The 12463-nt window shown below is 45.9% G+C and overlaps 1 protein-coding gene across 1 annotated transcript in view; it reads right to left on the bottom strand.

Moving 5' to 3' along the window:
* WDR48 (WD repeat domain 48) overlaps positions 1 to 12463 on the bottom strand; it is a 31316-nt gene that overhangs the window by 3437 nt on the left and 15416 nt on the right. The window contains exons 13-17 of the mRNA XM_083377006.1: positions 9968 to 10064; positions 8944 to 9039; positions 4492 to 4597; positions 3148 to 3235; positions 109 to 185 (exon numbers count right to left, since the gene is read on the bottom strand). Coding sequence (XP_083233132.1) covers positions 109 to 185; positions 3148 to 3235; positions 4492 to 4597; positions 8944 to 9039; positions 9968 to 10064 — 464 coding nt within the window. The remainder of the gene's footprint in view (positions 1 to 108; positions 186 to 3147; positions 3236 to 4491; positions 4598 to 8943; positions 9040 to 9967; positions 10065 to 12463) is intronic.

Genomic DNA, 12463 nt, shown 5'->3' with positions numbered 1-12463 from the left:
CTAGGGACAAAGCAGATTTGGTGTTGAGTTGACAAGCTGAACAAAACTGAGCTTGGTTTTTTTCTGTACTCTAGGAAACGTTTTTATTCTCTGCTGCTGGATACTTACTTCTTTAAAGTTTTTGCTCCAGAAGAGGAATGAGGTTGGAGGTAGAAAGGAATTTTATTAAATTTTGGCATATTTTTCTGTAAAATTAAAACAAAAGCAGAAATCAATCCGGGTTCTTTTACTCTTATAAGAAGTAGACTTATGTAGTTCATATATAATGGTATTCAGAACATATAAGGTAAGATAACCTTTATTGTCATTTTTTTACTGTGGGCACACATCAAAAATGAAATTTAATTGCCCGTTCTCAAAGTGAAACACATACATGACAAATACATGACCATACTACACACAACATACAGGTGAAACTCGAAAAATTAGAGTATCGTGCAAAAGTACATTTATTTCAGTAATGCAACTTAAAAGGAGAAACTAATATATGAGATAGACTCATTACATGCAAAGCAAGATAGTTCAAGCCATGATTTGTCATAATTGTGATGATTATGGCTTACAGCTCATGAAAACCCCAAATCCACAATCTCAGAAAATTAGAATATTGTGAAAAGGTGCAATATTCTAGGCTCAAAGTGTCCCACTCTAATCAGCTAATTAAGCCATAACACCTGCAAAGGGTTCCTGAGCCTTTAAATGGTCTCTCAGTCTGGTTCAGTAGGAATCACAATCATGGGGAAGACTGCTGACCTGACAGTTGTGCAGAAAACCATCATGACACCCTCCATAACGAGGGAAAGCCTCAAAAGGTAATTGCAAAAGAAGCTGGATGTTCCCAAAGTGCTGTATCAAAGCACATTAATAGAAAGTTATGTGGAAGGGAAAAGTGTGGAAGAAAAAGGTGCACAAGCAGCAGGGATGACCGCAGCCTGGAGAGGATTGTCAGGAAAAGGCCATTCAAAAGTGTTGGGGACTTTCACAAGGAGTGGACTGAGGCTGGAGTCAGTGCATTAAGAGCCACCACACACAGACGGATCCTGAACATGGGCTTCAAATGTCGTATTCCTCTTGTCAAGCCACTCCTGAACAACAAATGTCAGAAGCATCTTACCTGGGCTAAAGAAAAACAGACCTGGTCTGTTGCTCAGTGATCCAAAGTCCTCTTTTCTGATGAGAGCAACTTTTGCATCTCATTTGGAAACCAAGGACCCAGAGCCTGGAGGAAGAATGGAGAGGCACACACTGCAAGAGGCTTGAAGTCCAGGGTGAAGTTTCCACAGTCTGTGTTGATTTGGGGAGCCATGTCATGTGCTGGTGGTGGTCCACTGTGCTTCATTAAGTCCAGGGTCAACGCAGCCATCTACCAGAAGATTTTGGAGCACTTCATGCTTCCTTCCGCAGACGAGCTTTATGGGGATGCTGACTTCATTTTCCAGCAGGACTTGGCACCTGCCCACACTGCCAAAAGCACCAAAACCTGGTTCAATGACCGTGGGATTACTGTGCTTGATTGGCCAGCAAACTCGCCTGACCTGAACCCCATAGAGAATCTATGGGGCATTGCCAAGAGAAAGATGAGAGACATGAGACCGAACAATGCAGAAGAGCTGAAGGCTGCTATTGAAGCATCCTGGTCTTCCATAACACCTCAGCAGTGCCACAGGCTGATAGCTTCCATGTCACGCCACATTGAGGCAGTAATTGCTGCAAAAGCGGCCCAAATCAAGTACTGAGTACATATGCATGCTTATACTTTTCAGAGGTCCGATATTGTTCTATGTACACTCCCTGTTTTATTGACTGCATGTAATATTCTAATTTTCTGAGATTGTGGATTTGGGGTTTTCATGAGCTGTACGCCATAATCATCACAATTATGACAAATCACAGCTTGAACTATCTTGCTTTGCATGTAATGAGTCTATCTCATATATTAGTTTCCCCTTTTAAGTTGCATTACTGAAATAAAAGAACTTTTGCACGATATTCTAATTTTTCGAGTTTCACCTGTATGTACAGACCCACACCCCTACATATACATAACAAATAAAAATTAAATATTGTCCATCTTGAATATATGATGGAAGGACAAAGCCTGAGAGTTCACAAGGTTAATGCTGTATGGAATGAAACTGTGGCTGGATCTGGATGTTCTGCTACGGATACCATGAAGCCCCCTCCTCCCAGAAGGGAACAAGGAAAACAGGTGGTGAAGAGGATGTGTAGCATCCCAGACAATCTTGCGGACCCTGCACAAGCGACACTTCTGTGCCATGTCCTGGATGGAAGGGAGTGGACTGCCAATGATCTTGGCAGTTCCAATGATATCCGATACATACAGAACATACTCGTATTCCTTGACTTGCAACTGGACATTTAATGACTGTTCGAAGTAGTGATGGACCTACTTTTGGACTACTTATAACCTGGATTCAATGTTCCAATGTTTCTGCCCCCAACTCCACGGTCACACAATCGAACGTTACACTGCAAAAAGTTTACAGTCATGCAATATCCCACAGGCAATTTTGATGAAAATTGGCATTCCTGGCCCATAGCAAACCATTGGTTCATTTAACCACAGATCGGCTTAAAGACCGCTGCAAAGTCAGACTGATCACGACTAATCTTTTTTATGACTGTCACGGCTTAGGACTGACGAGCAGGGGTCCATGACAATTGTTAAGTCAAAGACTATTTGCACGTGATACAGATTTAGCTAGCCACTAAATTTCAGCTTAGACGCAAGAACAGAGGCTTGGCTTGCTTGATCTCGCAATTTTCTTTTCCGCTCATAATATCTTCCCCAAATTCTAGGTACATCAAATATTCTCCCAGGATTTTTAAAGCACTTCTCTAGAGCGGGCATGAGAAAAAGTTAAAATGACTCTTCATAATTATTATTTTCTAATGCTTATAATTTATAACTTGGATGTGATTATCTCAGTATCCATTTATAACGGGGAAGCAATTTAATACTCCTCAGTAATGGCTAATGGCAAGGATTTGTAGGAAATATAGCCACAAAGAGGCTGCAGAAGATCATGATAATGTCATACGACACGTAATGCCCTCAGCAAGTAACATTTTCAGAAAGGAAATAAAAGTTATTCCAGACCCTCCTGGTTTCCCTGGCACACTTACGTCCACGGTGATGTCAATCACCCACTGTGGCACAGTTTCATTAAGGAGCATGGATTCAGTTTCACCGCCAGAATCTCGGCATAGCAACCTGCATGGAAAAAGTTCGGAAAAGGGGCATTAGAGGCCACGCTGCAGGATCAAAGGGAAAAACGATAAAAATGTAAATATTTAAGAAAACAGGTCACTAGGTCATTAAGCAGGCATATACATAGAATGAAGGCTACTGCTAAGCTTGTAAGCCGCCCTGAGTCTTCGGAGAAGGGCGGGATATAAATGGAATTAAAATAAATAAATAAAAATAAAAAATTCCCTGCCATCCTAACCAACCTACACAATCACTGTGGAAGAAAAGGTGGGATATAATTTGTGTTTGTGTGTCGAGAGGGGGGGGGATGTCAATATTATTTCTAGGGCTTGCTTAGGGTCACATGACACTTGTCGGCACAGGTCAGTTTGTCACATGACTACAGGTGGAAGTCCTTGACTTACGATCACAACTGAGCCCAAAATTTCTGCTGCTAAGCAAGACAGGGATCAAGTGAGCTTTGCCCGATTTTACGAGCTTCCTTTGCCACAGTGGTTAGGTGAAATCACTTTAGCGTTCAAATTAGTAGCATGGTTGTAAAGTGAATCGGGCTTCCCTGTTGACTTTGCTTGCCGGAAGGTGGCAAAAGGATGACCACATCGCACACAAACCCCCCGGGACACGGTGACTGTCATGAGCCGATGACAGAGCATCTGAGTATTGATCAAGTGTCCATGGGGACGATGTCCTAAGGGTGAAAAATGGTCATCAGACACTTTTTTTCAGTGTGATTATAACTTTGAATGGTCACCAAATGAATACTGTAAGTCAGGGGTGTCAAACTCAATTTCATCGAGGGCCGCATCAGCATTGCGGTTGCCCTCAGGGGGCCGGGTGGGTGTGGCCAGGGTGGGTGCGGCCTACTGGGTGGGCGTGGCTAGAGTGCGTATGGCCTACTGGGTGGGCGTGGCCAGCTCTACATCATTTGCATCAAGGGTGCCTATGGGGGCCTGGGCAGGAGTGGGACAGATCTGGGGGTCTCTGGCAGGAGGAGGGTCTCTGGGCCAGGGCCAAGGCAGTGGGGGCCGTTCCCTCACTTTTTCCAGGATGGCTTCGCGGGCCGCATGAAACCACTTCAGGGGCCGGAACCGGCCCCCGGGCCTTGTGTTTGACATGTCTGCTGTAAGTCAAGGACTACCTGTCTATTATCTACCAAACCCTGACCCTCCTTCGGCAGCTTTGAACTCTGATGGCTTGATAAAAAAGCTCGTCCCGACATGACTGCCGATCGTCCAGCTTCCTTGCTGGAATTTCAGTACCTGAACAAAGTGCGGCCTCCAGCCTCCCCAAAAATAACCGGTGTGTGTGGCGGCACCTGGAAGTACCCATTTCCTTTTTGCAGTCTGTTCTCCTGTTCACCGTTCACTGTTTACCAGAGGGGCAACGAAAAAGACATGCTGTTATTAAGACCAGGCAAATTCAAGACAGAAGCGTGAAATTGCTATGGCAATGAAGTCTAATTTTTCATGTCTAATTAAAATATTAAATCTAAGATGACTGGGGGACTGAAGGCTGAAAGAGACGAAGAACAGTTGCAGGAACTGGGTATCTCTAATGAAAAGTAAGGACTCGAGGTGACACGATACCAGTGTGTCAAGCGTCCCACTGGGCCAGACAGCTAAAGAAACTCCTGAGGCATATTTTTTTAAAACCAAGAGTATAACTTTACTGAAGTATAACTTTACTGTACCCCTGGGGGTACAGAAGTAGAAAAGCCAGTTCTGACAATTTTACACAAAAACAGCATAGGAACACTTCTCCTTTCCCCCCTGGTCCTCCTCGTCCACTGTCCAATCATTTGCACTCTCTATTTGTTTTGGGAACGGTCTGTCTGCCTCGGACTTCTCCAGCCGGCGACCTTAAGGTGTTGGGTCTGTCTCAGGCTTCCAGTTGGCACACGTGCATTCCAAATTTCCCTCCCATTCCAAGGCCTGCCTTCCCGTTACAGCTTTCTGGTTGCAAGCGAGGCTGCATCGCGAGTCAACCACGATACCATGATGGTATTTGAGGGGCTGCCACAAAGAGGAGGGGGTTAACCTATTCTCCAAAGCCCCTGAAGGCAGGACAAGAAGCAACAGGTGGAAACTAATCAAGGAGAGAAGCCACCTGGAACTAAGGAGGAATTTCCTGACAGTGAGAACAGCTTGTCTTTAAGAAGTTGTGGGTGCTCCATCACTGGAAGTTTTCAATGTGTAGTTTAACGAAGAGAAGGGCGAGGGGGGACATGACAGCAGTATTCCAGTATCTCAGGGGTTGCCAGAAAGAAGAGGGAGTCAAGCTATTCTCCAAAGCACCTGAAAGCAGGACAAGAAGCAATGGATGGAAACTAGTCAAGGAGAGAAGCAACCTGGAACTAAGGAGGAATTTTCTGACAGTGAGAACAATTAACCAGTGGAACAACCTGCCTCCAGAGGTGGTGAATGCTCCAACGCTGGAGGTTTTTAAGAAGAGACTGGACAGCCGTTTGTCTGAAATGGGATAAGGGTCTCCTGCTTGAGCGGGGGGGTGGGGGGTGGACTAGATGACCTCCAAGGTCCCTTCCAACATTATTAATTATTATTATTATTATTATTATTATTATTATTATTATTATTATGAAGTTGGATAACCATTTGTATGAAATGGTGTAGGTCAAGGGTGTCAAACTCAATTTCACTGAGGGCCGCATCAGCATTGCAGTTGCCCTCAGAGGGCCGGGTGGGCGTGGCCAGGGTGGGCGTGGCCTACTGGGTGGGCGTGGCCAGCTCTACATCGTTCGCATCAAGGGTGCCTATGGGGGCCTGGGCAGGAGTGGGACAGATCTGAGGGTCTCTGGCAGGAGGAGGGTCTCTGGGCCAGGGCCAAGGCAGTGGGGGCCGTTCCCTCACTGTTTCCAGGATGGCTTCGCGGGCCGCATGAAACCACTTCACGGGCCGCATGAAACCACTTCACGGGCCGGATCCGGCCCCCGGGCCTTGTGTTTGACATGTCTGGTGTAGGTTCTCCTGCTTGAACAGGCGGTAGGACTAGAAGACCTCCAAGGTCCGTTCCAACTCTATTATTCTGTTAATTTTAACAATCCCAACCTGAGCCCAATTTCAATGAACATGTAAGCTAATCTAGATCACAGTGGAGAGGCTGGCCTACGATGTGAAAGGTAAACGTCAACAGATATCAATGAGATTTTTTTTTCCTATTTGCAATGCAAGGACAAACTTTTATTCAGCATCACAACAAAGCAGGAATGGTTAAATCTTCTAGATCAATGTTTCTTAAGTGTGATCCTAGAATCCCTGTGGGGAGTAGATCCCCCCACACCTTCTCAGGGATCCAAATAAAAAGTATCTGCCAGATACTGAAAGTATTTTCAAAAATGTGAAACCACGTCAATCCTCTCATTATTTTTAACTTGTTTCATGAAAAATATTTTACTTGTGTTAGTATCTAATGGGTTTGTTTTTATATAATATCCTCCTCCTCCTCCTCGCCTTGTCTGTCCACTGCAGGATGAAGGCCTCTTCCACATGTTTCCAACGCATACGGTCCTGAGTTTTCCTTTGCCAGTTGGCCCCACAATACTTGCTGATGTCGTTTCTCCATCTTTTTTTAGGTTTCTTTTGTGGACGCTTTGTAATCAAGCGGGATCCATTCTAGGACCGCCTTGGTCCACCTGCCATCAATTCTTCTTGCTATGTGACCAGCCCGTTTCCATTTCAATTCTTTTACTCTTTTAATGATACTCTGTACTCTTTTTATGATACTGTTCTCTAATCCATGTGTGGGCCTTTCCGTCTTCTCGTGATGCCAAGCATTAACCAGTGGAACTACCTGCCTCCAGAAGCGGTGAATGCTCCAACACTGGAAGTCTTTAAGAAGAGACTGGACAGCCATTTGTCTGAAATGGCAGAGGGTTTCCTGCCTGGGCAGGGGGTTGGACTAGATGACCTCCAAGGTCCCTTCCAACCTCCTCCTCCTCCTTCTTCTTCATCATCATCATCATTATTAATCTTTCCATGGCTCTTTGCGCCACTGTTAGCTTTTGTATCGACTGTGAGGTTAGTCTCCATGTTTCATCGGCAGAGGTTAGAGCAGGTAGCACACACTGATCGAAAACTTTTCTCTTCAGGCCCAAGAAGTGGTTGGTTCTTGAAAACTATGCTTGCGTTTAAGTAGCGGTTGGTGTGTGTGTTTTTTCCCGGTAGATGGTGTGTCCTAGGGAACCATTGGGTTTTTTGTAGATTAGGACGTCCAGAAAGGGGAGTTGGTTGTTAGCTTCTATTTCCATAGTAAATTGTATTTTGGGGTGTAAGCTGTTGAGATGTGTGAGGAAGTTGTCCAGTTTTTCTTTCCCGTGTGGCCAAATTACGAAAGTGTCATCTACATATCTAAGCCAGAGTTTGGGTTTGTGTTCAGATCTGTCTAAGGCGTTGGTTTCAAAGTGTTCCATGTATAGGTTTGCAATGACGGGTGAGAGAGGTGATCCCATAGGTGCTCCTTCTATCTGTTTGTATCTTTGTCCATTGTGGCTGAAGTATGTGTTGGTTAGGTAGTGGTTAGTCAGATCTAGGATGTGCTTGGGGGGGTTGTATTTGTTTTGGATAGCTGTCAAGGCTTCTTTAATAGGCACTTGGGTGAAGAGCTCAGGATATCACTACACTTGAGCTCAGGATGTCATCACACGGCCCATCACCCAAGTCGTTACAACACAAAAGACTAATGGGCACACAGCCAACACCTCAGCCACACAGGATGTTACAAAACAGCCGACTAAGCTGCAAACAATAACTCCATCATCCAATCAGGATGTAACAACACAGCCAACCAACCCGCTTACAGCAACAAAGCCAGCACCACACACCCCGCCACCAATATTTATACAGAGACGGCAGCTCCGATCACGCTTTACTCGCACAAGCACGAAGCCCAAGACACCAGCCTGAAGATGACGACTGGGACCTCGTCAAAACGTTGCAAAGACACTCTCAATCTTACACGGGAAAAGACCCGAATATGCCAAGACCTACATACCTGTACCCGTGAAAATCTACGAAAACATATACATTACTTACGGGAGCACCTGCTGCCGGGGTCAACTTCCCTTCGTCCTGTGCGCTCCCACAGAGAGGGTCTCCTCAGGATGCCGCCGGTCAGAGAGTGCCGGCTGGCGGCCCCCAGGGGGAGAGCATTGTCCGTGGGCGCGCCAGCCCTTTGGAATCAATTACCGGTTGAGCTACGGATGGCTCCTGACCTTCGTTCTTTCCGCCGTGATCTGAAAACTTACCTATTTGAACAAGCCGGCCTGGTCTAATGGGTTTGGGGTATTTTAATTAGTAATTTTTAATTATTTATTGTAATGGGCTAGTTCTATTTAATTTTATTTTTAACTCTTGTATATTGTATTTTTATTGCCCTATACACCGCCCTGAGTCCTCCGGGAGAAGGGTGGTATAGAAATTAAATAAATAAATAAATACACACACACACACACACACACACAGACAAATACACACACACACACACACACACAAACCATCTATCTCAGGAATGTAATTAATCAATTTTTAAAAAAAATATTAAATTTATATACCACCCATCTTGTCATCACTTTAGGAAGAACAGGCACTGATCCACACGGGCTATTCTATAAAATGCAGGAAAAGGTTACCAAACGCCAACTTGAAACGTGGACCAGAAATGCGCGAGTCCCTCAGAGGGAAGAAAGAGGTGCTCACCGTGATTCACGTCATTTTCTTCCTCGTCCATGGGATTGATGTGGGTCCTGGGCCAGTATTCTAACAGAGCCTGCAGCAGAAGCCCCCCGAGATTCACTGTATAAAAAAAGCACACACTAATCATTTTTACTCAGGGCAGCATTGCTATTAGGCGTCTTTAGATGCCTAAAGAAAAGCATGTTGTGCTTGTTGAAGGGTGTTGAGTCCACCCGAGTTGCGTCAGCCTCTGGTGTTTTCAAAAGCAGGCCAGTTGTCCCACAGAATACAGGCAGACCTCGACTGACGACCACAACTGAGCCCAAAGTTTCTCTTGCTGGGACGTTTGTTAAGTGAGTCTTGCCCCATCTTACAACTTTTCTTGCCACGGTTGTTAAGTGAATCGCTGCAGTTGTTAAGTGAGCCTGTGAGTCGCTGGTCAATTACGGGGTGGGCCTTGACCACATTTGAGCCCAAAATTTCTATTGCTAAGCAAGACGATTAAGTGAGTTTTGCCCCCATTTTATGACCTTTCTTGCTACAGTTAAGTGAATGATTGAGGTTGTTCAGTTAGTCACAGGGCTGTTAAGTGAACGCGGGTTCCCAACTGACTCTGCTTGTCAGAAGGTCGCAAAAAGGGGATCACATGACCCCTGGGATGCTGCAACCGTCATAAATATGAGGCAGTAGTCAAGCCCAATTTTGATCATGTGACCCTAGGTTGAAACCCTAAATCTACAAACTGAACTGTTTAAAAGTTTGGAATATTGTTTCCAAACTATGGAAAAAGAAATAAATCTCCCTCAAGTTTGTTCCAGTTCAGAGACTGACTTAAGAAGTCCTGAAAACTGAACGAGTTGTAGACCAATTGATCAACTCCAGTCTAATGAGCCGACACAAACAAGTAGCCTAAGTTCGGAAAATTATCTCAGTCATTCATCTGAAAAACAAAAGATCAGGTGTAACTCACAGTATTTCTGCATCCAGGAAATATGGCCGTGTGTTTAAGAAAACCTGCCCTGTTGTGATATTAAGGCAACATACTCACATTTGGGGTCAGATCCATCTGGACTGCTAAACCCTGCATCTTTGGCGGAGACCCAAGCTGCAAAGCAATCACTCTCATCTAAAGTGATCGTTAACATCTGCCAAAAAAATAAAAAGGCCGTGAGATGGGGTTTAAAATTGTTTTATCGGCATTCAGACATAGAAAACATCTGATAAGTACATCTGATTGGACAGCAGTTATAAGCAAATAATGACATTTCTTCATGACATTATAGATCTGTTTTAATCTGATCTAAGAGACCTGGTGGCGCAGTGGCTCGAATGCTGTACTGCAGGCTAATTCTGCTGACTGTCAAGAGTTCGATCCTGACCGGCTCAGGGTTGACTCAGCCTTCCATCCTTCTGAGTCGGTAAAATGAGGACCCAGACTGTTGGGAGGTAATAGGCTCACTCTTTAAATTGCACTGTGAAGTGGTAAAGCACCGTGAAGCGGTATATAAGTCTAAATGCTATTGCTATTAATCTGAATAGGACACATAGAATAAAATTTGGTTTTGATGCTAGATTTCCCTATGAGTTTTCGCTTAATATCCAAAGGTACCTCCTTATAAATTAATATACCAAAAAGAGAAAAACATTTTTTGAATTAGAATTGTTATCCCGGCTACAATATCAAAGTGTATATAAGTGATTTTTCTTGTTGTAATACATGTGATATTTATTTATTTATTAGTTTTTATAAACCGCCCTTCTCCCGAGGGACTCGGGGCGGTGTACAGAGGAAGGGAAGGTATACAGACCGAACAATAAAATAATAAGAAACACTAATGCACACAAACTGGGACCCCAATTAACGCTATCATGCCAGGCCAGCCTGCTGGAACAAAAAAGTTTTTAAGTCGCGACGGAAGGTACGGAGGTCAGGGGCCATCCGGATTTCGGTAGGTAAGGTGTTCCAGAGGGCTGGCGCACCCACTGAGAATGCCCTCCCCCTGGGGGCCACCAGCCGACATTCCTTGAGCGGTGGCACCCTGAGGAGGCCCTCTCTGTGGGAGCGCACAGGACGGTGGGGTGCTGACATCGGCAGAAGGTGCTCCCGTAGGTAGTCCGGACCCATGCCATGTAGGGCTTTGAATGTCATTGTTAGCACCTTGAACTTCACACGGAAGGCAACCGGAAGCCAGTGCAGCGCACGGAGGAGAGGTGTGATATGGGAGTATCGGGAGGCTCCCAAGAGTGTCCGTGCCGCCGCACTTTGCACCAGTTGAAGCTTCCGAGTGGATCTCAAGGGCAGCCCCATGTAGAGAGCGTTACAATAGTCTAGGCGAGATGTCACAAGGGCATGGGTGACTGTACGTAAGGAATCCAGGTCTAGATAAGGCCGTAGTTGGCGAACTAGTCGAACCCGGGAGAAGGCCCCCTTGGTCACAGCTCCAATGTGGTCTTCCAGGGAGAGCTGCGAGTCTAGGAGGACACCCAGGTTGCGGGCCCTATCAGCCGGGGGAAGTAACTTGTCCCCAATGTTAAGCAGTGGGACGTTCTGACTCTCCTGGCTTGCCGGTACGTACAGCCATTCAGTCTTGTCCGGGTTCAGTTGAAGCCTGTTTCTCCCCATCCATTCCCGGACCGCTTTCAGGCAGCGGGACATCACGTCTAGGGCATCACTGATATTGTTAGGAGTTGAGATAAAAAGCTGGGTGTCATCAGCATACTGATGGTACCCTACTCCAAAACTGCGAATGATCTCACCCAGCGGTTTCATGTAGATGTTGAACAGGAGAGGCGAGAGGACCGACCCCTGAGGGACTCCGCAAGCGAGAGGCCTCGGGGTCGACCTCTGTCCCCCTGTCAGCACCGACTGCGAGCGACCCTGGAGAAAGGAGGAGAACCAACGTAGAACCGTGCCTCCCACTCCCAGTCCCCTGAGGCGTCGCAGCAAGATACCATGGTCGATGGTATCGAAAGCCGCCGAGAGGTCTAATAAGACTAGGACAGAGGAATGGCCCCTGTCCCGGGCTCTCCAGAGATCATTCATCAGAGCGACCAATGCCGTCTCCGTGCTGTAGCCCGGCCTGAAACCCGATTGGTACGGGTCTAGATAAACCGCTTCATCCAGGATCTGAGGAAGTTGGTGCGCCACCACGCTCTCAACAACCTTCGCAAGGAAGCGAAGATTGGAGACTGGACGAAAGTTATTCAAAGAGGATGGGTCCAAGGTGGGCTTCTTGAGGAGAGGTCTCACCACCGCCTCCTTCAAGGCGGTGGGGAAGTGACCCTCACTCAGAGAAGCAGAGATGACCGCTAGGAACCAGCCTCGTGTCGCCTCTCGAGCTGTATAGGCCAGCCAGGAAGGGCACGGGTCCAGTAAGCATGTGGAGGAGCTCAACCTTCTCATAATCCTGTCCACTTGCAAAAAGGGCCCAGGATTTTTTAGATCTAGGAAATAAGGCAAATGAAGTATTTTTTTTTCCTTAGCTATTTTGCTCCACATATGCTCTGTTATGTGTTTTGAGTTTAAAAAATTACACACACAGAT

The sequence above is a fragment of the Vipera ursinii genome (assembly GCF_947247035.1).
Source record: "Vipera ursinii genome assembly, chromosome: Z".
NCBI classification, from domain to species: Eukaryota; Metazoa; Chordata; class Lepidosauria; order Squamata; family Viperidae; genus Vipera; species Vipera ursinii.
This window is presented reverse-complemented; position numbering and strand designations above follow the sequence as displayed.